Below are 26908 nucleotides of genomic sequence, written 5' to 3' on the forward strand. Positions count from 1 at the left end.
TTTTGTGCCCTTAACATTCTGCCTGTTTGTTGTTCTTTTCAAGGGCTAAGCAAAAACATTTTAAAAAACTTCTAAACACAACATTTTTCCCTGTTTATCCAAGCCAAAAATCTGTGTTTAATGGCCTTTGAATGAACTATAACAAACCATGAATAGGCTAACAGATCGTAAAAAAACTTTACTAGAAAAAAGAAAGTCTTTAGAAACACCAAATTAAAAACATTCAAATGCAAAAATGCCTATAAATTGGCATGTAAACCAGATTCTGTTTCTTACTGTAGAAGAGTAGAATGTCAAATCTGCCAACTTATCATTGCCAACTCTAAAAACTCTTTTAATCAATGATTTTCTTGAGAGCCCTACTTGGTTCAGTTGGTATGGCCTAAATATAGAACAGGAGAACAAATAAAACTGATGTGCAGTGTCTAGATGACTTCTGGTCAAATGCCATTTAACACCCTCCTCTCTCTGACAATAACGATGAGTCACTAGTCATGTGTGGCTGATGGCATTTGTGAACACATGAGGAGCCACAGTGGGCGGATAAAATTCCAAGCCAGCAGGGAGTGAACCAGACTGTAAGTTCTGTATGTACTTTGGATCCTGCTTTGAGAAAGATGGACTATTAAGGGAGCCGACGGCAAAACCAGAATACTGACAAATCACAAGCATTTCGATAAAAATGACTGATATAAAATGAGTTAAACAAGGAGGAGTGTTGAAAAGGACAGCAAATAAAATGAAGATATGGTTCTCGTACTTGAAACAGTTCCTGTGGTAGAGCTTCCCATCCACTAGGTGGCGCTGCACAAGGTGGACATGGTTGTGGCAAATGTTGCAGTTGCTGCTTACTGTGCCCGATTTGTTGGAACGCTCAACCAAAACGTCTCTCTGCAACACACAGCACACGAGCATGGGATTATTCCAAATTGAGAAGAAGTATTCAAAGGACTCTCTTAAAACACATGGCAAACTAAAGCAAAATTAAATCCCATCCTCTTCACTTTAAGAATCACATCACATCACATCATATGTAATGAAAAGTTAAAGTTAAACTGATGTTACATTCATCTAAAAAAGGTTTAGTTGGAGAAGAACACAACTGGTCCTTTTTGCGCATTACGTTTTCAGAAAAGCAGTCAAGTTCATTCTTTATTTTATAGTGTAGGTCAGGGGTGTCCAAACTTTTTTCAAAAAGAGGCCAGACTGTAATGTGACAAAATACACGAGGGCCGAAATATTATTCACAAATAATTCAAACAAAAAGTTTTCAAAATATCAGCATGCAGAATCTGAGCTTTCTGTAAGCTACTGTTTCATATCACTGTATAAAAGATGCATGAGGCTTCTTTTATTGTTGTTTTATTGCTCATTCAGAGCAGTTTGGCTCAGTGAGAGCTCATAACAAATTGCTAAACTGTTAAAGAGTAACTAAAGATGCATGTTTAATTTATTAAGCATATAATTTTATTATTATTATTATTATTATTATTATTATTATTAAAAGTTTACTTTTACTTTTTAATTTGTGAGACAAACTAAATAAAAATCTATAAATTGTTCAGTTTTGTCAGTGTTCTTTTTATCAAATAAACGCAGCAACAGCGTTCAGAAATCACTTTATGGTAACTTCGTTACCACAGTGTGGAGCATTACACCATAATTTTACACCACTGTGGCCACCATTAGGTGAAAGGAAGAACTGCAGTGTACTGGCTGGCAGGGCACCTATAACTCACTCTAAAACAGACGCCAGGCGGCAATTAAAATCTGTCTGCAGGCCACGTTTGGCCACGTTTAGCCACGTTTGGCCCTGAGGCCAGGCTTTGGGCACCGTTGGTGTAGGATCATTGTTATTTGTGCTCAAGCTGGTTTCACTTTCACTTTAACAGACATAGGTTAGCTAGTGGTAGCAAGCTTTTAGTTTGTAGCCTGCTGTCCTAGCACTTAGTCATTAGCATTTTGATCATATGTTTGTAGCACTTCTACGTGTTGCAGCGCTGTTAAATGCTAACATGTTTAGTTATATTTTGTTGTTTGATGTTCATTTTACAGCCACAAACTCTCTCACACAAGCATGTGTGCCGACATACTGACTACTACCTGTGCTGCTGCCTTTGGCAATACAAATGCACAAAGTTTAACAGTGAACCACATTTATAACAAAGTCTTAGAAGCATCTGCAATATTATCCATGTATTCATTCTTAGTGTTTTTTTTTTTTACAGTAAACATTATTAAAATAATGTTATTCAGCCAAAATTTGTCAGAATTAACACCCAATTTTGAATTTAATCATGATAACAGTAACACTCTGCTCACCCCTATTCAGAACTGCACATTCACTGAACATGTTTAAACTATAGCACCCATAATTTAGCTTTATCTTAATGCGTTCTGGACTTTAACTTACCTTATTTTCCGTATCTGCTTTAGGTGTACCATATACTTTAGCTGTGACCGGCTGGTTCTTCTTCCCGGGTCTCTCCTCATTGGACTCTTCAGCTGGCCTTTTAATACCTGCCATGCCCCCAACTTCAGGAGAAGGAAATGGTACATGTTAGTGAACACTAACTTATGACATATATTCATAGCTATATAGTCGCTGTCCTAACAATTTTTGTACAGTAACTTTGTTTTTCAATGTATATTTAATATATCGAGACTTTATTCCAAGTAATTCTGGGTCATTTCTATTGGTCATGTTCAAATAATGTAGAGGACAGCTAAAATTGTGAAAAAAAGCCCTGAATAACAGCTTATGAGGTTTTATATGACAGCGACATACAAATATGTATATGAATTTATGTATGGACTACAGAATGTGTATTAGTATCATTGATGGTGACAGATGTCTTACTGGGACTGCGCCCATGAAAGTAGTTGTAATACTGGGAGACGTAGGTGAGAATACTGAGGCGGTCAGGCACTTTGAGGGCCACCATGTCTTCTGCGTCCAGCAGGGCAGGAATGCCCAGCTCCTCCTCAGCCACCCGGAAGGCCTGGCAAATATACACAAACAGGGAGGTTATACTTTAACAAGGAAGCACCTCAAGGCAGTTAAAATTGCAAGTACGCTATGACATGATTCAGCTGCATCAATCCAAGATGGCGCCGCAGACAGCGACACTGGTTGGGAGCTCTGTTGTGTTTTGTCTGTTTTTGCTTGTTTGTACTGTTATTTGTGAACTGCTCTCACTCACATACAGCGCAGAAGATCTGCTGAACATCAGGCAGGCATTTTTCCTGACTTTTCACATTCTGAAGGACGCCCAAGGAAGTTTTTGTCTATTGTACTCACAGGAATCTATATTCCACCCCAGGCGTGAGTGCAGGAGGTGCTGCGCCCTCTCGCAGACCAGATCACCAGCGCGGAGCTCAAACACACAGACTCTGTTTTTATCATTTTAGGGGACTTCAACAGAGCGCAACTCACCAGCGAACTGCCTAATAACAGACAGCATGTTACCTGCCCCACCAGGGAGAGTAATATTTCAGATCACTGCTACACTGTGTTAAAGGGGGCCTGTTGCTCTGTTCCAACCTATAGGCAGAAGCTCAAGTGTGCCAAATCTGTAGTCAGCTCTGTGAAAAAGTGGACCACCGAGGCTAAAGAAAGGCTTCAGGACTGCATGGAATTAACAGACTGGAGTGTGTTTGAGGACGCTACAGGAAGCCTGGACGAATAAACGGATACTGTGACATCCTACATCAGTTTTTGTGAAGACACCTGTGTTCCCACCAGGATTCGCATTAAATATAACAATGACAAGCCCTGGTTTAATGCCAGACTGAAACAGTTGCGCCGGTCTAAAGACGCAGCGTATAGGAGTGGAGATCGGGCTCTGTACAATCAGGCAAGTTACACACCCAGTTCCCATGAAAGCAACCATCACAGGATTGAATGACTACAGACCCGTTGCTTTGACCTCTGTAGTCATGAAATCCTTTGAGAGACTGGTGCTCTCCCATCTGAAGTACATCACAGATCCTATTCTAGACCCCCTGCAGTGTGCATACCGGGCAAACAGGTCAGTGGACAATGCAGTGAACATGGGACTCGAAGCTTGAACACCCAGGAACGTATGCAATTCTGTTCTTGGACTTCAGCTCAGCCTTTAATATGATCATCCCAGGATGGCCACACAACAAACTACTCCAACTCAGCGTGCCAACCCCCACCTGCCAGTGGATCACCAACTTCCTCACTGGCAGAGAGCAGCAGGTGAGGTTGGGAAAGTTCACTTCAAACACCCAGATCATCAGTACAGGTGCTCCACAGGGTTGTGTACTCTCACCATTGCAGACGACACTAGAGTCATTGGTCTCATCCGAGATGGTGACGAGTCTGCTTACAGACGGGTGGTTGATCAGGTGGTCCTTTGGAGCCCTCCAACCCTGCCAGCACTCACCATCCTGGACAGAACTGTGGTGGCAGTGGAGTCCTGCAAGTTCCTGGGCACAACAATCAGCAGAGACCTGAAGTGGGACAGCAACATCAGCTCCATCACCAAGAGAGCCCAGCAGAGGATGTACTTCCTGCATCAGCTGAGGAAGTTCAACCTGCCCCAGGAGCTGATGGCGCGGTCCTACACAGCCATCATAGAGTCTGTCATCACCACGTCCATCACAGTGTGGGGCAGCTCAGCCACCAAGCATGACCTCCACAGACTACAGCACATCATCAGGTCTGCAGAGAGGACAATTGGGGTTAAGTTGCCCACATTGCTGGAACTGCATGCCTCCAGAACCAGGGAGCGTGCAGAGAAGATCTCCACTGAGTCGTCCCACCCCGGTCACCACCTGTTCCAGCTCCTTCCCTCAGGCCAGGGCTTCAGCCAGATGAAGATCAGGACATCCAGGCTTCTTCCCACAAGCCATCACTCTCTTGAACAGTTAATTATTACACATTAAAATATTCCAACTTCTAAACTGCACTTCTAAAATACTGGTATGTAGTATCAAACTCAACTCCATCCTCTGAAACTACCATCTCAGACCAGTGTTGATTCTAGCATCTTACTTACCTGCCTTAGTACCCCACTTATCTGACTGTCACCTCACTGATCCCTTTCTTTGCCACTATACACCCTTTTAACCGCTGCTGCACTCAGCACTTTAACTTTAGACCCACACTTTGCACAATATGAAGGTTACAGGTTTGACTGTGTGTGTATGAGTGAGTGATGGTAGGAATTCATGTTTTATTTTATTTTTGTTGTATTGTATTTTATTTTATTGTATTTATTCTGTAACCAAAATCAAATTCCTTGTATGTGTAAGCATACCTGGCCAATAAAGCCTGATTCTGATTCTGATCAATTTTGTAATGTTACTATTGATCATAATCAATTATTGAAACATTCAATAAAGTATGTGCTTAAATGTTGGACTGGTTATGATATTTCTAAATATAGAGAATGTTAACGTTGATATACTGATTGTACTGTTAATATTTTAGTGTCCAGTTTTATTAGTTTTTATAAAATATCACGCACTGGAATGTTCTGAACTCTGGAGATGTGCAGGTTATACAGATCCAGACCACCAATCTAGCTAATCTTCTCCTCGTAGCATTTTTTAAGACTGCATCTGAAGTGTCCACATCTCTTATGTTTTTCGTCGTCATTCTGGTCTATTTTGCTTGGTTTTTATCCACCTGCTGGGGTGTAGCTGCAGTAACTGTGATAAGTCAAGTTCTATCAGAGCACAGTCAGAGTTGCAGCTTGCCCACCAACATGGCGACAAGGTTTTCCTAATGACGTAATCAAATACTATGGATAGGGAATCTACGGATCTATGGACAGCGCTCAGATCAAAGGCTATGTGGAATTTGTTTCAACTTAAGTTTATCAGAAACCACAGTGATAAACAGAAACTCCAACCCCAATGCTTTTCTACAAAGGATTATAAGACTCTGTTTGTAATACGTTACATTGTTTTCCTTTGATTCTATCAAGTCTCAGCTCATATTGACTCAACTATGATTATGAGTCAGTGGAAACAAGCACCTCAGCAGCAATGCAGCACCAGGCAGTACAACATAATGTGTGACGACAAATCTAGTGACGTTAACACACACACACACACACAACTGAAAACATGTTAAAGAGTAAAAAGCATCAACAGCCACCCCGATGTTGGAGGTTGAAGAGTAAAATATAGTCCTTATACATCTTATAATTAATGCTAGGCAATACCACATCTATAGCGGTACACCAATATTTGTGTCACTCAACAATACTGATTTTCATTTTTAGCAGTTTTGGTTTAGAACACACTAACAACAGCACTTGCCCCTGAGAGATAATGACACACTATGTGGCCAAAAGTATTGGGACACCCCTTCTAATTATTGAGTTCAGGTGTTTCAGCCACACTCATTGCCAACAGGTGTATAAAAATCAAGCACATAGCCTTGCAACCTCAACAGACAAACATTAGCAGTAGAATGAGTCATACTGACTTTAAAGATGGCAGTCATACGATGCCACCTTTGCCACAAGTCAGCTTGTGAAATTTCCTCCCTGCTCAATCTGCCCCAGCCGACTGTAAGTGCTATTACTGTAAAATAGAAGCATCTTGGTAGGCACAAAGTGGGGCTGCCAAGTGCTGAAGTGTGTAGCACGTAAAAATCGCCTCTCCTCTGTTGCATCACTCACGACAGAGCTCCAAACTTCATCTGGAAGCATTCAGAGCTTCATGAATTGGGTTTCCATGGCTCAGCAGCTGCACACAAGCCTAAAATCACTATGAGCAATGCAAAATGTCGGCTGAAGTGGTGTAAAGCACTGGAATCTAGAGCAATAAAATGCGTTCTCTGGAGAGATAAATCACGCCTCACTGTCTGGTAGTCTGATGGACGAATCTGGGTTTGGTGGATGCCAGGAGAACACCACCTACTGGAATGCACAGTGGCAACAATAAAGTTTGGTGGAGGAGGGATAATGAGCCAGAGCTGTTTTTCATTGTTTGAGCCCCTTAGTTCCAGTGAAGGGTAGTGTTAATGCTACAGCATACAAAGACATTGTAGACAATTATATGTTCCACCATGACTGTGTCCCTACATCCTTAGGAAAGCCCTGACCTCAACCCCACTGAACACTTTTGGGATGAACGGAAATGTTGTTAGCCAAAACGGTCATCGGCATCAGGAAAAAAGCAGCAGAATATATGTTCAACAGAAAATTACACAGAAGCCTCAACAACTAAATATAATATAAAGGTTTTTTAGGATTTATCATGTCTACCTTCTGCCTTATTACACCTTCTACTCTGTTAGGGAGGGTTTTCTTCCCCAAAGAAAGCCACACGGATATTCCACACCTCCAAAGTTCGGTCTTAGAAGTTGGTTGCATTTTCAGCTTCTTACAATCCAAGCAAACCGTAACATTGATTGAGGTTGAGGTCTGGACTCAGTCCATCGTTCTGAGAACACCAGCATATTCTTCGTTGGATTTACAAAAGCTTCTTGACAGTTTTGGTGGTCTTGCATAGTTATTGAGTCATTTCCTCTGTATCTTTTAATCAGTTTTCTGAACCTCCTGTTTTTTCCACTTTATTTCCTGTGACTTTCCTCTTTCTTATTCAAGTGGATTATCTTATAACTAATCTCCTCTGAATAACTCCATCTTAATGGCTGCTCTGATTGGAAATAAACACAGTGAAGGGTGGAGTTTGACTTTGGCACAGTACTGTATGCTTAAAAATGACCTTGATATTGAATTTAGTCAGTGCTGCCTAAAGCTGCTGTAGCTATCTGTGGCAGTGGGGCGGGGTCTAATGTTGCAGGTGAGGCGGAGAGCCAGTAACAGTTACCCAACGGGCTAATTTGGCCATGGTTTTCACCTGTGTGTCGTTTTGCCCACAGCCTACTAATGTGTTTGTCTTTCATTTTGCATCAGAGACTGAGACAGAGTTTCCCACGACAACCCAGCTAGTACAATAATATGGCGCAATTCCAACTTTACTGGTGCCACAGTTGGCCAGGTGTCAGATGTGCAGGCCCAGTTTTGCTACAACTAAGCTTGACTAGTACTATTAATACGCTGTGCGATTTTAGAAATCTTGTTCTTTGGTGGCATCTCACACTGTACCTTTGAACCGCCCATCGTGTGCAGTCAAATAAGTCCGCGACTGACATGCTCACACTCGTCCGACATGACAAGGGTGCTCACGCTGCACCTGAAACACAGCCCCTACAGACAGTTCTAGCTACAGACAATCTCCAACAAAGTTGTTTCATTCAAAACAACATGCTGTGCGTTCGGGACCCGAACAAAAACAATGGCTGAATCTCAAATGGCTCCCTACACAGGAATTAAAATAGTGGCTCCTGCACTGAAACAGTCCAGCATATGTCTAATAAATGGCCGTCTGGGATTCAGCCATGTGTTCACAATTCCATGCTGGACAAACAGTGCACTGTTTCGGTGCAGAATCCAGAACTTGCATAGTGCACTACATAGGAAGGAGGGGGTCGTTTGAGATTCGGCCACTGACAAACCATGCTACAAGAGCTTTGTTAACTTGTGCCACACTGTGCACCAAAACTAAAACCCAGGTGGTGTACAGAGAGTTTTACAAAGATAATTTAAATAATAATAATAATAATAAATAAAAAAGAAAAATCACCGTTTTTATGTTTATACCTCTCAATTCAATTCAGTCAAATGCAGCATATATGGATCTGCAAATGTCCACCTTTTAGCCTCCATTTATGTGTGTTTACCTGTGAAGGTGCTGTGGCAATGACTGACTGTGTGCTTTTAGGTAACTGTAAGACAAGCAACCAAAATTTCAAAAATTGTCCAACTGCTCAACTGAAGCTCCTTTGGGCAGTTAACTGGGCATCGCTTCCACCCTCACACTTCACGGCAAATGATGGCCGATGAAGCTGAAATTCGGCCCAATGATGAAATTCTGTCAGTTCAAACCAAACCGGCTTTAGAAACAGACTAAAATCATTATCACACTGGCCAGAACTTTCGCAAAGGGGTGGCCAGGCTATACTCAGTGAATTTACTGGGGCAAAGAAAAACAACAAAACAGCAGTTAATAGTGTTCTGCTGTGCATATATTAGTGCTAAAATAACATTCTCAAAACAGTTGTTGCTGAAAGTAAACAGAGTTGATACGGTTTCTTCGTTCCTGAGGTAATTACATACATATCTGAATGAAGCAGATTAAATTCATCGCTTTTTCCACTGCATTAACGTTAATATTGCTGGTCATAGCATAAGGCAACGTTACAAGCGAACAAACATCGGCTGGGTGGAGCTGACCTACGGCACTGGAGGACCAACACAAACTGTGCAGAAACAGATGAGCTCTGATAGTCACACACACTAACACACCACCACCACCACATCAATGTCACTGCAGTGCTGAGAATGACCCACCACCCAAATAGTACCTGCTCTATGGTGGTCCCGTGTTGGTCCTGCCCATTGAATAACTGGGTGAAAGTGCACCAATATGGTACGTGGAGCTGAAAAAATGGGCAATGAGTGTTGAATCAAGTAGGTGGTTTTAAAGAAGTGGCCGATCAGTGCATATATATGAACTGCATATGAAACAAGATAAGGTAGTTAAAAAAAACAAAAAATCAGTGATTCTGAAATCAGTGATTCTGGGGTGTTTCAGGCCCAGTTAGTACAGTCTGTACAGATCTGGCATCCGGATTGGGTCAGTGTACTTGGCCGAATTCTGGGCAGTCATTCAGAAAGGGTCGGAGCCAACATGGACAGCCAGTGTTGGGCCAGAGCTGCGGACACGGAAAAGTCTAATCCTCAGAAGTTTTGTTTGCATGTGTGACGGCTATTAAACAATGTTCTTCATTGAGGAGAAACCTCTGTGTTCACTCCTCCCGTCCCTCATGTCCTCCATTCCAGCTTGTATTTTCTTGTTAAAAAGGTTTGTGACCATTTGCTTACAGTGGTAGATGGAGCACCACCATCATTATTAAAGTTCGGAAGCAGTGAGGCCTTTAGCTCCATTTACTGGAATGAAACTTGACACCCAGTAACTGTTGTGCGGGGGTAACGGGAACTTCGCAGTAAAGGCTGGTGATAGGAACCAGCTGAGCCACTGGCTGCCTCTTAAATGTGTGATTTTATGCAGCTGCTTAAGTCCTGTGTTACTGAGAAAATGGCAAATAATAAGCCAAAGTAAATAAGAGAGGAAACCCTTTAAGGCAGATAAATGTGGACTCAATCTTTTTGGATGGGGGTCAATAGTTAAAGTGAGTTAAACTGGGTAGATGTGGTTTTGTTGATAAATCAGGTAACTTACTAATGAGTTCAGGCTGGCTTTTTGGCTTAATACCCAAAGAAATGAAGTGCTAAAAACACAACTGATGTTTCATTGTGCCTGGCCACTTCCTATTTCTCCCATTATATGAAAAATGTCTGCAAAGTGCCAGACGGCGCCCTTAAGTATGTGCTCAATGCATTTGTAAATCAAGCCAAATGGCTAAAAACTAAAAGGTAAATCCATTTCTGACCACTTGTCCAGGACCTTCCTTGAATGTCAGAAAGCAGGAGCAAGTGTTTCATTAAACAATTAAAGAAAACATGCTTATCTCTTTCCATTTTCCTATCACAAACAGGATTAAAAAAAAATAAAGAGTGCTGATTGGTTGGTGGTCCTTATATGCTTCCTTCTTTGTAATAAACATATAAGGTTATGTTCAGACTGACAGCCTAAATCTGATTTTTGGCATTTCCAGATTGTATCTAGACTGATTTTTGATAGTCAGAACAGCAAAAACTGATGAAATCCCATATTTGCAAATCTTTTCCAAACCACATTTGGAGATGGTTTGAAATGAGATTCTGATCAGATTTTTTTACAGACGCTTCGCAGTCTGGACGCTCTGGCGGCTCAGATCGGCCTTCAAAGTGTCTTTTTCTGTCACTCACAACACGACAAACAGCGAGAACGTCAAATCCAGTGTGATGCAAGTGCTGGGATTCAAGAAGAGCAGCAAAGATTCATGATCATGTCAGAGAAGTCTGAAGAGTTTGGAGGGCGAGATGAGGCTCCTCCACCTCTCCTGCATCCGCGTTTGGAATCTGCATCACCAGCGTAGCTACGTAGTTACTGACGCCGATGTTGGGCTAAGTGGGTAGGGGCGAGGGGTGAAATGGCACTGGGCCCAGAAGAGTCTCAAGTGCATCCCTGCCCTCTGGTGGAACATACGGTTTACACGTGTATCCAATATAGGGACATATAACGTTAGAGAGCATCTAATGTCATCAAAAATCAATATTTAAAATATTTATAACTACTTAAATATTCAACAATTCAGAGTCATCCCTAGTAATTATTACAGCTTTGATAAGCCAGTGTGCTTCTGTCCAACGATGCCTCTATGAGGAAGAGAAGACTGGGCTAGGCTGGGAGGTAATTTTCCACATGAGGGAAGCACTGCAACATTCCTCTTATCATGCCACTGCTATGCCAGCCAGGCTGAACCTGACCCATATCCCTTCTCTGCGTAGACACTATCAAAAAGATCAAAATAAACAAGACGTGACATGACCAGAAACTGAGAAATCTGGCTAGGGGAAGAGAAAAAGGCAGGCAGGAGGTGTTCAGTGAATCTTTTGTGTATGTTGGGTTGCCATTCAGCTGATATCACAACATTTATTAGAAATATCTACCTTGGAGCTTCTTTTAATGGCCGTTTTATCGGAATGTAGATGCGCTTTGTAGGATAATTACCGACTGTAGCCCATCTGCACAGTTTATCAACCTCCCTCTACCTCCACCAATGGAAAAGGACCGCCTTAAGACCACCGCTGACCAGATATGATCTTGGTGGACCATTCTCAGCATAGTAGGTTTTTTTCTGCTATATTAGTTTGGGGTGGTTTTACTGAAATATGGTGTTGAAAAGATGTCAAACTCAAGCGTCGTGTTTCATCTGTTTTATTGGCGAGACTTCCAGCAACCTCCTAGAGCATTTTTCAAGCCCTAGTAATCAAGAACAGATCTATTTGGGCCTTTTTTATAGACTTTGGCAGTCTAGGCAACACTTGTGTTGGTTTAAGGAACTACAAACACTATTCTTATACATTTCTATAATATATGGCTATAATTTTTGGCCTAGGATGAAATATAAAGCATTCACACATGATTTCCTCTGATCTAAATTAACCAAATTAATAAATTAGAATGTTGAATCATCTTTATATGAAAATTGCTATTTGAAAGCATGTAATTTTCAAATAGGAAGAGCTGCAATTTTAATGATATCCTACACTATTCACAGTCATCTTAACATGTTATAATTGGAGAGATTTAGCTTGTGGGTTGGCATTCTGGTATATTATGCTCTACGTTAAAGCCACAGGTCAACTTCCGGGCAAGAAACGGCCTGGAGTCAAATCTTACCTACACGAGTTTTCATGCATAGAACATGACAGACTTCCTGTGTGTGAGAATGTTTTGTATATTAAAAGCTACTCCTGGTCATGCTTATGCAGAAACCTCTATTGATAGAAAAGTGTTATTGCAGGTAAACTGATTACTAGATGCACAAACTCCCATTTATTTTCAGCTATTGCAGCAGAACTGATGGAATGATTGGCGACTATGTTGTAACTGCACAAAATCAGATTTTGTCAGTAATCCAATAAATGTGTTTACATGCACTTGAGTAATCAGATAATGGGGAAACTCCGGGTCTACATGAGTCAGACAGATTTCAAACAGATTTCTGCTTTGAAACCGGCCAATAAACACACAGAAGAAGACGTGACGTAAACAGAATGTAAAACTCAAACTTCATCCAGCTGTTTTAATATCGGTTTCAGCGACGCTCCAAAAGTATTTTGCTGCCTCTCTCTGCAACGCTGCTTGCTTACTTCCGGTAACGCCATCTGTTTTGCACATACGCAGACTGAGAAATCCGAAAGAAATCAGAGTAAGAGTTTCCAGGCACTGAAACAATGGAGTACTCTGTTCACATAACTATTTGAATAATCAGATAACTGCAGAAGTTCCAGTATGATCAGACTGATAATTGAGTGCATGTAAACACACTCAAGCAGTCAAAGGCTTGTGTTGAAACAAATCAACGCAAAACAATTCTCACTTCAATTACACTGCAGCTTCTGTGTGTAGATGAGAATCAGAGATGACCGCTGATTTAGGGCTGTAAAGGTAAAGTAAAATTATATTAAAGAACATCTATAGACTGATTGTGATGAGTCGACAGTGGCTGACCTTGCCATGCCTAAAGCTTTGACAAAGTTGTGTTAAAAATTTGAGCTATTCAATGTTAAATAGTGAAATATCACCATCACTTGTGGGGAAAAAAACTGAAATTAGGGCTGAACAATTTGGGGGAAATCATCTAATTGCGGTTTTTCTAATCAATACTGCGACTGCAATTTAAATAGTGATTATTTTCTATATACTAAGTGCCTGGTTCTTTGGCCAAGAAGACCAGAATATACTTTTTTTTTCCCTTGGTTGAGCCTTGAAAGTAGAAGATAGTTTATCATCACAATAACAAAATTTTATGATCTCTACATCTCTACGTGAGTGTTTGGTTGCTTTTGTTTGGCCAGGCACATTTACAGGCAGATCACAATCTCAACAAGCTTAATAAAATAGTATTAATAATATAGGCTATAATTAAAATTGCAGCCTTTGCAATTTGAAAATTGCACTCTTTCACATTGTGATTTCAGTATAAAAACAACAAATCTTTCAGCAACAACTGAAACAGAAAATCAAATTCAAAATTTTATTTCACTTGTAGGAATTATGTTCTAGCGTGTACACATTTAGTCAAAAGTTAACATGTTGGAATTGAAATGATTAAATAATACTTATTATTAAATGATTTGTGTGTTCACATTGAGCTCCTACAAGTGAAAAAAATATTATTATTTTATTATGAAATGTTCATATTTAATTCTTATTGGTGGAAAAGTTATCTTTTTTACATTTTTACATGTAAGAAATACATAATTCAACTATCTGATTCAAATTTTCGTTTGCTGTAAGAGACTTTTGAAATTGTTTACCACATCAGTGCTGTCGGAACAAAACCTTGTATTTCCAAAATGGTAACTTTACAGGAGAAGGAAAAACATTCTTAACTTGTAATTTTTGTCCATTTTGCCTCATTCAACAGGAAATTTTAATGCAACGCGAAGAGTAACCTGAAAATTCAAATTACAATAAAAAATGTTAAAAATTCAACAATAAAGTGGAGATACAAAGTGTTGCACGACAGCTGTTCGGGGGCGTATCTTTAAGTAAATGAGCCTATCATAGTGTATTCACATGTATTTATATTTTTCAACATAATTCTGTTAGATGACATTACTTAAGCCGTGCATGAGTTTGACGACCCCACATATGTACGACAACACTAATAGCTTCTAAGGGTCTGAAAAACAATTCTATAGAAAAGACTTGACTGTAAACTTGTAGAGTGGATCTATATGGTAGGTGTTAATAAACTGGCCAATGAGTGTAACTACAAGGTAACCTCCAGGAAAGCTAAAGCGAGAGGTATTGCTCTACAAACCTACCAAGTTAGATACCATGAGCCCTTGCCCACAATCTGTTCAACCATCACCCACACCAGAGGAGGCGGGGGTTGGCTAATGTTTACTTTAGATAAACCACCAACCTACTTTCACTTTCAAGGTTCTGGAAGGACTTCGCTATGGGAGACTTGGGAAAAGAGCAAAATTTCCAGAACGTTCCGTGTTTGGGCCTTGCCAATCCAAGCTGCTTTCACTTTCGTCCTCATGTCTGTGAAGAGAAAGCCTTCACAAGGGTCTGAAATGACTTCCTCTGAAAGAATAATGAAAGTGTACAAACTGAGAAGGGAATTATGTAGTAAACACATTCAACATTGTTCCCGAATGTGGCGGTTTGGCAGGGTTGTGCCACCAACTCTAATCCTGATCTTCTGCTGAGTTTTCCCAGCTCTCATACATCTGAACTGCCTCATGAGGAGCTCGATAACTGACTTCTCTGTCTGCCCACAAATGTGTTCTTTGGTAGCTGCTCCTGTGAGGCTGGACAGGCTTCACAGAACATTGGCGAAACTCCCATTGTACCTAATTACAAACTGTAACAACTCGCCAAAACGCTCTCCTGAGAGTTTAGATCCAACCTGCATTTAACATGCTACTTTCCCACCCCCTTAACTAGGCGTGTAACGAGACAGGAAATTCAAAATGCCATTTAATACAATACATTTCTTGTTAAAGCAAAAAATAAGGAGTGCCTTGTGTTCCTGCGTCAGTGATTATGTATGGTTCCAAGTAAATTTACCCCACTATACACAGCTCTAGAAACCCAATTCCAAAAATGTCGGGACAGTATGTTTAACGCAAATAAAAACATTAAGCAGTGATTTTATAAATCTGCTTTAACCTCTGGGCTTGGGCATGCTCCTGTGATTAATATCACCACATGGGCTCCAGATTACACGCACAATGTGACATACCAATGTCAACAAACACTTGCAATTCAAGTTAAACTATACTATGCACAGCAGAAGTCATATGTCAACAAAGTCCAGAAACCGCCCACTTCTCTGGGCTTGGACTCATCTGAAATGGATAAATGCAATGTGTATTAAGGGCTGACCAGTTAACCCTTCAGACTGTTTATGGAAATAATGGACGTATTTGAACAAAAAACAGTGAAGACAAGATATTCAAAGTTCTATCTTAGTAGCGTCATTGTTTTTTTGTAAATATATGCTCATGCTGAAACGGATGCCTACAACCTGTTCTAAAAAGTTGGGACACGAGCAGTTTGAGATGAGGAACACGGTTAAATGTTCAGAAAACATGTCAAAAGAGGTGATGCAATCATGTTTGGATATGCCTAGCCTTTTATGAGCAAGGACGGGTTGAGGCTCGCCACTTTGCCAAATATCGCCTCAGAAAATAGTCCAACTTTTTAAAAACAACTTCTCACTGAGCTTTTACAGGGATTAAGTGTTTCACTCTCTATGGAGCATAGTGTATTAAAAGACTGAAGGAATCCAGAAAAATCTCTGTGAGGCCAAATACAACAACCGAATGCCCATGACCTTCATCCCATTAGATGGCTCTGCATTTCTGTGAAGGATATCACTGCTTGGGCTCCAGAATACAGTGGCATAATGTCTATAAACACTATTCGTCACTGCATCCACAAATGCAAGTTAACACTGTACTGTACACAGTGGAAGTCATATGTCAGAAACGCCGCTGACTTCTCTGGGCTTGGGTTCATCTGAAATGGATAAATGCAACGTGTATTCAGTCCTGACCAGTGAACCCTTCAGATTGTTTATGGAAATAACAGACATTTTGTTCTCCAGGGCAAAGACCATCCAAATTGTTACCAAGGTAAAGTTTGACAGCACCTGTCATGGCATGAGGGGTTATTAGCGGGGTACTTTCACATTGAAAAAAGCACCATTAAAACTGATATATAAAACATATTTTGGAGCAACTTATGCTGCCTTTTAGACACCATCTTTTTCAGTGAGTGCCCTGCTTGTTTTAACATGACAATAACAAGAAACATTTTGCAGGTGTTACAAAAGCATGGCTGCATAATGAGAGAGTGTGGGTGTAGACTGGTGTGCTGAAAACATCTGGCACATTCTGAAGTGCAAAATATGACATACGGTTATGCATCCGAAAACTTGTATAACTAACGATTAGCAAAAGACTCAAAACTGGATTAGTTACTGTCTTCAGTCCTCAAACATTTATTAATTATTTTATTATTGCTGTTAAAAGGAAGTGATGTAACATGTTTGTAAACATGCTCCTGGCCCAACTGCTTTCAGTTTAAAACAAGTGAAACCAAAATGACTAATTACTGCTTTGTTTTTATTGACATTTTTATTGACTACGCTCCACTGCAAACTGGCAGCAAGACTGGCGAACCTGTCTGACACTGTGGTCACGATTGCACTGGCAGGCTGTTCTCTGGATTTTGTAACACTTACTTCACTTTTGCCACTCATGTTACAGCAGCGTATGCTGGCGGATTAAACAAACACACCCAGTCTATTTGCCCAGACCACTTATGTAAATCTGCACAATATACCATCTGTTAATCATTACTCAACATTGGCCTTTGACATAATAACCAACACTGATCACTATTTTTTTTTTATCGTACCCCATGCATGTCTTGTCTAGTCTTCTTGACCAAACCTTCTAGTCCAGTGGTGTTCAGACCTGGTCCTGGGGTACCACTGCCCACATTTGAGGCAGCTCAAATACAATTTCTCCGCACGTCCAATTCAAGCAGGAAAGATTTCGAACAGTCTGCCACATGAAATCTGGATATGCGACCCAGTTTGATTGATCGGAAGCTTTTCATCATTCGGGGTGCGGCAGTTCATGATGTCAGAATGTGCAACAAGAAAGTCACTGACGTATTACAGCTTTACATTTTATACACTGGACGTTGTAGTTTACAGTGTCTGCTTCATTACTTAAAATCTTTGAATATTACTGGTACAGCCTATAGCTTGTTAGCAGTAACATTCTTCTTTTCAATATCTGTATATCTATCGTTTATCAATTATGTATCCATCTAACCAACTAACCATGGTTATTTACTATATATTTGAGCTGTTAATCTGTTCTGTGTTAAAAACAAAGCTTATCCAGTTGTACTTGTTGCCTCACTCATCCCATCTTAGAAGCACTGCAGAACTGCATCTCAGACTTCCGTTCTGTAATGATTTTCATCCTTTGGATCTTGAAGGAATCTGCGCTCCGTGCGAAATTAAGGGGGCATTAGGAGAGGAGAAAATGACTCTGCATATGTAGGCTGTGGATGCAGGCTAAGAAAGTACAATAAACGGTGGCACAAGCAGCTGTTTAAACAGCTGTAGAAGTTTTAAGCAACTAGTCTGTTGTCAACAATCTGGAAAAAATATTGCTTGGTTCTCCATGTGGAGTTCTACTGTCACGATATTGTTTATCCTGATATTTGTTTATCTTAACGGCTTAGTATCAACTCATTTATCTTGGCCTCAAAAGTACTCAAAATATTGCCTGATTCTTTTCTGATAAAGAAGGCCACACTAAAACCTTTAAACTAGCCAAACGAACTGTTCCAGATAATAATCCCACCCATCCCACACGTCCCCTTCTCCTCCTTTTTAACTGTATGTTTCTAAACCTGCTGGAAACACCTTCCTACCAAACATTACTAACCAGTTTAATAGAGGTGCAACATTCACAAAATGTATTATTCGATTCGACACTATCCAGTGGTGGCGTCTTCAATATAAAACTGAAAACTGAAACATATTACATTAACATGCTCCAGTTTACCGGAGTATTTAACATTATAAAATTACAATATTTAAAGCAAGGATCAATGACAAGGTTTTCAAAAATGACATTTTTTACAAATATTATAAACAAAAGGACATGATGTGCAATTTTTATATCTTAAATATAGTGTTATCAAAGCTGTTAACTGCCTATTTCAGTTATGTAAGCTGTGCTGGTCTGGCTGCAGCATTTGACTTACTGGTTGTGCCACCTGACTTTTCAGACTAATTTCAGACTAATACTTAGACATCCTTGAACCTGAGTTTATACTTACATTTTCAAATAAATAAACATTATTGTAATAATTATTAAACATTTTCATGGTTTCCTAAGCTCACACCGCCTGACATGGTAAACTGAGCCGTTCTAACCACAACTTAAAAATCACATTTTTCCAAAATTTGTGAAAGGGCTACTGACCTTGGCATTGAACCATGAAGGTCACTTGGGGTCTCACTATGCAATTCCCCTGCCTGTCATTTGAGGAAGTAAGAACTTAAGGGGAAAAGTTTTTCAGTGAGTTGAGCACTTTTGAAGTTTCCTTATTTCGCAACATGACTTTTAAAGTTTTCAAACATAACTATTTTACCTTTTTTGCTAGCTTAATCATCATGTATGGTTTTTAGACTCTGAGACAAAAAGAAACTAAAATGAATTTTATACAGATGCCCTGAAAATTGTTTCACATTTACTTATGTATCTGGAAAATAATGGACTAGCACACAAAAATATGCACGTCATGTCAATGACCCACGAATATTAACACAGTGTAGAGTGCCACTTAAACATGAAGCAACTAACTATGTAGGGGTCATCTGTCGGTTTATCACATCAAATAACAGAGTTCACAAAGACTGTATTGCCATTCACACGTCCAAAGGTACCATGGCCCAATTTGACTTCTCACAAGCTGTAATCACAACCATAACATGCTGCAATTAGCGATGCATTGAAATACTGCCCAATAAAACATTTCAAGCTGAAAATGGTCAAAAAAGGCACTTTTGCTTTTCTGCCAAAAGAGGCCAAAAAGCTGAAAATACAATATTATTAAACACAACTACAGTGAAGTGCCAAAATCTAAGACGTTACAAATCATTTCAATAAAAATGAGTAAGCGTTTTTTTCCTTCGTGCTTTTTTCCCCAGTCGGCACAGATGTGTTCAAACAGTTTGAGCAGAAGCTGATCAACAGTGAAAAGGTGAAAAGTATTTCACAGTTTCATAAAACCATCTGCAGCATGAATTTCTGAAATGTGCCTTGAATGAAAAGCGCCAGCACCTTGGACGACCAAACCTTCTCTGTTGTTGAGGACGCCGGCTTTCGTGGCATATTCTACAGCTTATATGTTCTTTTTAGTTAGTTTGTTTTATGTGAAGTGTTCATTTCTGTCAGTTTTGTCCTATGGAGAGCTTTATTAAAAATAAAAATGTGTTTTCTTTATTACTGTGTCATTTTTTTAGGTTTAGTATGTTTTTAAAAAGGAATAAAAATAAAGAGTAAATAAAAAAAATTGGTGCATTTTTCAACCAGGTGTGCCTTGAATTTCAGTTTCAATTTCAGCCGGGAGATTTCATCTTAGTGCACCACCTATCACTATATATTATTTCGCCCATAGCGCTTAACCCTGCTCTTACATTTTGAGGTAAGATGATGTCGAGAGCACGTGGTATACACGTCTGAGTTTCTCAACCATTCTTATGCCACGTTCTCCTGCCTGTTTATGTGGATCATCATTGTCTTGGCTATTAATTTATTACTTCTCCTCGCTCTGCTTCTCTCCCACAGCTCAGTCTCACGTCAGAATTGTCTGGTAACGCCATTTCTGCCTAGCAGTCCCTTGAGAAGTCAGGACAGGAAGCTTTGGAATGTATATGATTTATGGTCTTCAACACCAGCAACTCATTTCCCAACTGCAGTGGCTTTTTAACAAAAATAAACAGCATCACATGGCAACAGCACAAATCACATTCCGCAAACGGTCACTCAGCTCTTAGCTTTGACCAGCCAGACTGAGAGGTCACACTAACTATGAAGGTTTGTGAATTAATCACCACTGAAATAAGGCCTGTTCGTGGAGCGGATGAGTCAGAAACTCCAAGACCATTGTGCAAGTTCAGATGTTGTCTGAACGTTGAAAGATTGAGGCTGAAGATCAAAATAGCAGCAAATGATTCTATGATGCAAATTTCAGTATATTAGAAAGACAACGGCTGGATTTGATGTGCAGGCCGCAGGTTGGGAAAGGCCGTGTAGCACTGAGCGACTGATTTCTTTAACAGTTTGAAATTACCGAGGCTACATAAATTATTTTTGTTAATGGTTTCATACAATTAATATGCAAATGAGCCCTCTAACCATTTCCTACATGCTTTGTTATGTGCTCTGAGCTTCCTGACCAATCATTAGGGACGTAACAATACAACATTTCATATTGTATTATATCCCAGCGTATCATATTGTATCATTGAGTGCGTTCACGTGTACTCAATAATCCGATCATAATTGGATTTCTGTAGTTATCTGATTATTCAAATGGTTATGTGAACAGCTCACTCTGATTTCTTATATCGGAATAAGGTCTAGAAATCCGATTAAGAAATCTGATCAAGAGAGCTGGATTTTAGCTCAGTAATCAGATTTCTCAGTGCACGTGAACTCTTACTCTGATTTCTTTCGCATTTCTCAGTCTGCACATGTGGGAAAAGAAATAAGCGAGCAGCGTTGCCACGAGATGCAGCAAAACACTTTGAAACACGCTGAAACCAAATACACGCTTCATGAAATGAAGGATTTAAATATTCTTCATCTTCTAGATGATGTATGTTCATGTATGTTCACCATGTTTTCAGGTAAAGTGGCGCTGTGTTTCAAAAAAAGCTGCGGCATCAAGTTTGTGTTTGTCTTCTATGAGTTTACTGGTCAGCTGCAAAGCAGAAATCTGATTACTGCCTGACTCATGTAGACCTGGGGTTTTCCAATTATCTGATTACTCAAGTGCATGTGAACATGTTGATCAGATTACTGACACAATCTGATTTTCTGCAGTTATCCTATTATTAAGCGCATTCAAACACACTCACTGTAACATAACTGGCATGTTAGCTTGTGGTTAGTGCATTAGCTTCAGGCTAACATTAGCTTGTGGCTAGAGTGTTAGGCACTATAAAGCACAGATTTTGTTTCAAGTGTTTACACTTTTATAAAGCTGAATACTCTAATAAACTGAAAATGAAAACCTATTAATATAAAGCCCATTTTCAGCTTGTCTGTATTTTTGCAGTATCGTAGAACATCTAATCAAATTCAGAATTTTGTGAATTGTGACGTTTCTACCAATCACAGCTGAACAAGAGTTTTTAGTGGTAGTTTACTTGATTGATATTAACCTTTTCACAGAAACGTTAATCGGACAATATTAACTGAACAAAAATCATGCGAGTTTTCAAAACGTCGTTACATTTTAGGGGATTTGGAGACCTCTCTGGTGGAAATGTGTAATTGCACACTACATGCGGAAGAACATTTTGCGTCATGGGCTGTGCTTCAGACCCCTTCCCCAAGAGGATGAATCTGATGATTGCATGCGCATTGAAAGAGTATTCAAAGAGAAGTCTATGTTGATTTTGCATTTGAGACCTAAACATTGAGCCGGACCTCCTTTTTGAGCCTGTGTATGTGACATTAATTTGATAAAAAAACAAAAACAAATCCCCCAAAAAAACCTCCCAACATTACTCACTTTTAAATTGTAGTTTCAGGTAGACGTGGGCGAGATAGCAAAATCAAACATGATGATACTACCAAATGTTTTACATAACACAATGTGTCATGATATTTACTTTTTCTGACATCTGGTAAGTCACAACAGACAAAGTTTGCCCACATTTTTAAAATGCTTTCAACTACTATGAACTTGATTGTTTGTATTCAACACTGCGTTAACATGCACAATCCGATAACTGCAGAAAATCAGATTTTGTCAGTAATCCGATCAATGCGTTTATATATGCACTTGAGTAATCAGATAATGTGAAAGCTTTGACTCTACAGAAGTCAGACAGTAATCAGATTTCTGCTTTACAACCAGCCAATAGACTCACAGAAGAAGATATGACATGACGTAATGTAAAACTCAAACTTTTCCTGAAAATAAGACGATACATCATCTAGAAGATGAAGAATATTTAAATCCTTCATTTCGTGTTTGGTTTCAGCGTCGCTCCAAAAGTGTTTCCTGCGTCACTCGTCATCTGTTTTGCACATGCACAGCCTGAGAAATCCGAAAGAAATCAGAGTAAGAGTTCACATGCACTGAGAAATCTGATTACGGAGCTAAAATCCAGCTCTCTTGATCAGATTTCTTAATCTTAGAAACATCTAAGAAATCAGAGTATGGTGTTTACAAGACCATTTGTATAATCAGATAAATGCAGAAATCGGATTATCATCTGAATGTTGAGTGCATGTAAACACACCCACTGTGCTGCACTAAATCCAATGAAACAGGACTAATTATGGTTCTTAATCAAACATGCAGTTGGTAAGTGGCTTTTAAGTACTGATGATATCCACAATATGCTCAGAAAACGATACTGTGGTGTAATTTATCTCAATAATAAATACTGTTATATTGCCCAGCTCTAATTTCAGGCTTTACAAAGGAGACTCGCCACAGTGCATGTACACCATTTTTTCCTCTTGTTTTTCAGTTTTAACAAAAAAATCTTACACAGTGCAACAAAAATGTGTTTTTGGCATATTGCCAATTATATTTTAATCAAAGTTTGTAGCAATAATGAAACCGCAAAACTGAATATTTGTCCATATTGTGCTGCCCTGGGAAATTCAACTATTAGTTAACTGTGAATTTCACTGCATTTTCGGTCTACAAGTCATGAAACACTGTTGTCTAAAAGAGACTGGAATACAAGTGCCCTGGAACCAAAATCAGCTCCGTGCATCCAACCTACTGAACAATAGCTCCCACTGAAGCCCATTGGGGGCCATGAAAAGAGGGGGAAGAGTGGAAAGAATGGGAACTGAAAAGCCTTGTCATATGGCAGCAGATTCATTCAACACAAATCCACCATGATTACTGACACAGGGAAGTGTATACACTTAGCTTACTCATTAAGCCAGCTAAGGCACTGGGCCTAAACCCTGGAAGTCGGCAGGTTCTAACTAGAAATGGCACGAAACCATGTTTTCTTCTCTGATACCAATACTGAAACTTTGAGTACTGGCTGATACTGATATTTCTTCTTTAAGAACTAATATGATTCATTACAGGATTCATTACAAGACTCATTCTTTTTCCCCTCAGCTTTCCAATCCACAACTCTCTGCTGATATTAGGCCGATATCGATACCCGTTAGTACCGATATGCCGTCCGTATTCCCAACATTTAGCCTTACAGAAGGAACTGTGAATTAACAGACATCCAAAAACAGGCATGAAGGGGTTAAAATCAGATCAAATGAGGGATCTCAGATCTAAACTTGTAGCTGCTGACATGCTCGCATAGGTCACCTCAGGACAAACACCTCCAATCTTCATGAGTTATCAGCTCCTTTGCCTCTTTTGTGCTTGTTTGCAAAGAATGGTGGTTGGTTTAGTTGCAGAAGTAAAGTGACCTGAAAACGAGCAGCACTTACCAGGTGGTTGTTCTCATAAACATTTTCTTTGCTCAAGGAGTCAAAGTCTCTACAATAAAAGGAAACAGTGAATAAGAGTCATTTGAAGAGCATCAGATTAATCAGACTCACTCACACAGCGCTGAGCACCAACCAACTAGCAGGGATTTTCCATGGCAAATCATTGCAAAATCCCAAATTACACTGCATTTGTCAACATGTTTTAAAGGAACTCCAGCAAATATATAAATATTTCGGAATGATTCAGATCTTGTGAGAGTCACTCAGAGCGGTTCGCTGATAAACGATTCATTTGTAGAGAAACTGACTCTGATTTCTTTACAGTGGTGGTGATGGGAACCGGGTGTTTGATGTCTACAACACAAATATGGCCATTTTATTTTATATCCAAAACAACCAGTGAACCTACATGCATCTTCTGAGTTTTTATATGCAATGTTGATGGCAAAACAGTCATGAATCTGAAAAATAAGGGACTATTTTACCTTAAAACGCCTTGTATGTACCCCTCCGCAATGAATGGATTCAAATAAATGGACTAAAATACATTAAAAAAAAACAAAAAACATTTATCTCAAAACAATGTCACAGGCTGAGTATTCATGACTTTTTCATGATGTCATAACTTTGCGAGGGAGCTTTTAAAGTTGGACGTCTGGTTCCTATCACCACCACTGTGAAAAATTCTGACTCGGCATGTTTCCCTAGAACGGAGCATTTCACACGAACCACCCTAAACGACTTTGTTTACATCCTAAATCATCAAATTAAGTAGAATTTTGGAAAAGTTGGTGGAGCTCCCCTTTAAACACAAAGCCAGGCATGCTTCACGGGGCTGAGTTAACGTTAACGTACGAGTTTACAAGCCGGCTCGGCTCGCCTGAGGGGCTTAATTCGACAGTAAAAAAACGAGGAAATTAACAAAAAACTCGTTTAGTACAGTGGAACAGTACTTACATGAGGTCTGGTCTGTGTTTGTGGATGAGAGCACAGAAAGCTAAGCCGTCTCTGAAAGACGTGGTCATGTTGGTAATCGCCACATCTCTGTAGCCCTCACACTGGATCTTACACCACTGCTGAAGAGCCTTCACAGCAGCCATGGAGCACAAACACAAACACACGGCACGAACGGCAGCTCACTGCGGCCCAGACAGCGACTCGACTCGGCTCGGCTCACTCTGTTTACTCGGTCTCTGAACTCACACTAACTCCGCCAACGCTCAAGTGAGTCCAGCAGCTCAGTGAGTCCAGAGCGTCTTTGGTCCCGCTGTTACAGAGTCAGGAGGTGGAGTCAGACTGTGAGACACACAGGGCTTTTAAAAGTGCGGGGCAGTGTGGGAAGTCTCTCCGCTCCTCCTGACTCTGTGTACAGAAGGCCGTTTACGCCCCTGGAAAAATATAGCCGTTTATTTGACTTAATATCTTATAATTATCACTTGGTAAGAGAGATGGTAAGTCCTAATTATGAGCTACTAAGCCATACTTGGGACGTATTAAGTCATAATTGCAATATTAAATCATAATTATGGGATGCTGTTCAGGTACTAAGTCATACTCATGAAAGTACGTCATTATTATGAGATAAAAAGAGAAACTAAGTCTTTGTGCGATGCTAAATCATAACTATGAGATACTAAGTCATACTCATGGCATACTTCTATAGTCATAAGAAGTCATAATTATTAGACATCAAGTCGTAACTTTGAATAGCTAAGTCATATTTATGAGATGCTAAGTCGTAATCATGAGATGCTAAGTCATAATTATGAGATGCTAAGTCGTATTTGTGAGAAAGTATGTCATTATTATGAGATACCAAGAGATAATGAGTCTTAAGTTTGAGATACTAAGTCATTATGAGATGCTAAATCATAATTATGAGATACCATAATTATGAGATAGTAAGTCATACTTATGACATATTAAGTCATAATCAACTTTGAATTGCTAAGCCATATTTATGAGATGCTATGTTATAATCATGAGATGTTAAGTCATAATTATGAGATAGTAAATCATAATTATGAGATGCTAAGTCATATTTATGAGGAAGTAAGTCATAATTATGAGACACTAAGTCATAATTATAAGTCAGTCATCATTATGAGATTGAATCTCATTATTCTGAGATAAGTCAAAACTGTGAGTTGCTATGTTATGATTATGAGATACTGACTCACACTTATGAGATATTAAGTCATACTTATGAGGAAGTAAGTCAGAATTATGAGATAGTAAGTCAAGCATGATGTACTGTCATAAGTATATGTTAAGTCATAACTATGAGATGCTGTCATAATTAAGAGAAAGTAAGTCATAATTATGAGATACTAAGTTATATTTATGAGAAAATAAGTCATAATTCTAAGATGCTAAGTCATACTTATGAGACGACAAGTCATAATTATGAGATCCATCCATCCATCATCTAAACCGCTTATCCTTCTGGGTCGCGGTGGGGTGCTGGAGCCTATCCCAGCTGTCATTGGGCGGAAGGCAGGATACACCCTGGACAGGTCGCCAGTCCATCGCAGATAATTATGAGATGCTAAGTCGTATTTATAAAAATAAGTCATGAGATAATAAGGGTCACTTATATTTTTCTCTGTAATGATAATCCAGGTAGATTTCACATCGCTGTGCGAGAATATGTGAAAGAAGCTTAAGCTGAAGACTGAATTTCCCCCTAATTAGTCAAAAGACATCAGGATAATGTTCCACTGCCTTCGCCACTTACTGTAAATGCCTTGATTTCCATGCAACACTACCATCTGAAAAACAACAAAGCCACAGTTGTGGAATGAGGCCTTTCATTAGAGGATGTGTCAAACACAAATCAGTCATTTTCTCCTTGCAAATGACCACAACGTGTTGAGCTTACTCCTTTTTCTTCGCATATAATCTTTAGCAGT

General features: G+C 39.6%; 1 protein-coding gene across 2 annotated transcripts in view; it reads right to left on the reverse strand.

The window, feature by feature from the left end:
- micall2b (mical-like 2b) overlaps positions 1 to 26908 on the reverse strand; it is a 48743-nt gene extending 21835 nt beyond the window's left edge. Inside the window, exons 1-5 of one of the 2 annotated variants that reach the window (XM_036556930.1) lie at positions 24954 to 25380; positions 23997 to 24045; positions 2861 to 3002; positions 2414 to 2535; positions 761 to 891 (exon numbers count right to left, since the gene is read on the reverse strand). In XM_036556930.1, the coding sequence (XP_036412823.1) occupies positions 761 to 891; positions 2414 to 2535; positions 2861 to 3002; positions 23997 to 24045; positions 24954 to 25096 (587 nt within the window). In that variant the 5' untranslated portion in view covers positions 25097 to 25380. Of the gene's footprint in view, positions 1 to 760; positions 892 to 2413; positions 2536 to 2860; positions 3003 to 23996; positions 24046 to 24953; positions 25381 to 26733 lie in introns of those variants that run through there. The other variant, XM_036556932.1, reaches the window with a different exon arrangement.

The sequence above is a fragment of the Colossoma macropomum genome, unplaced genomic scaffold (assembly GCF_904425465.1).
Source record: "Colossoma macropomum unplaced genomic scaffold, Colossoma_macropomum, whole genome shotgun sequence".
NCBI classification, from domain to species: Eukaryota; Metazoa; Chordata; class Actinopteri; order Characiformes; family Serrasalmidae; genus Colossoma; species Colossoma macropomum.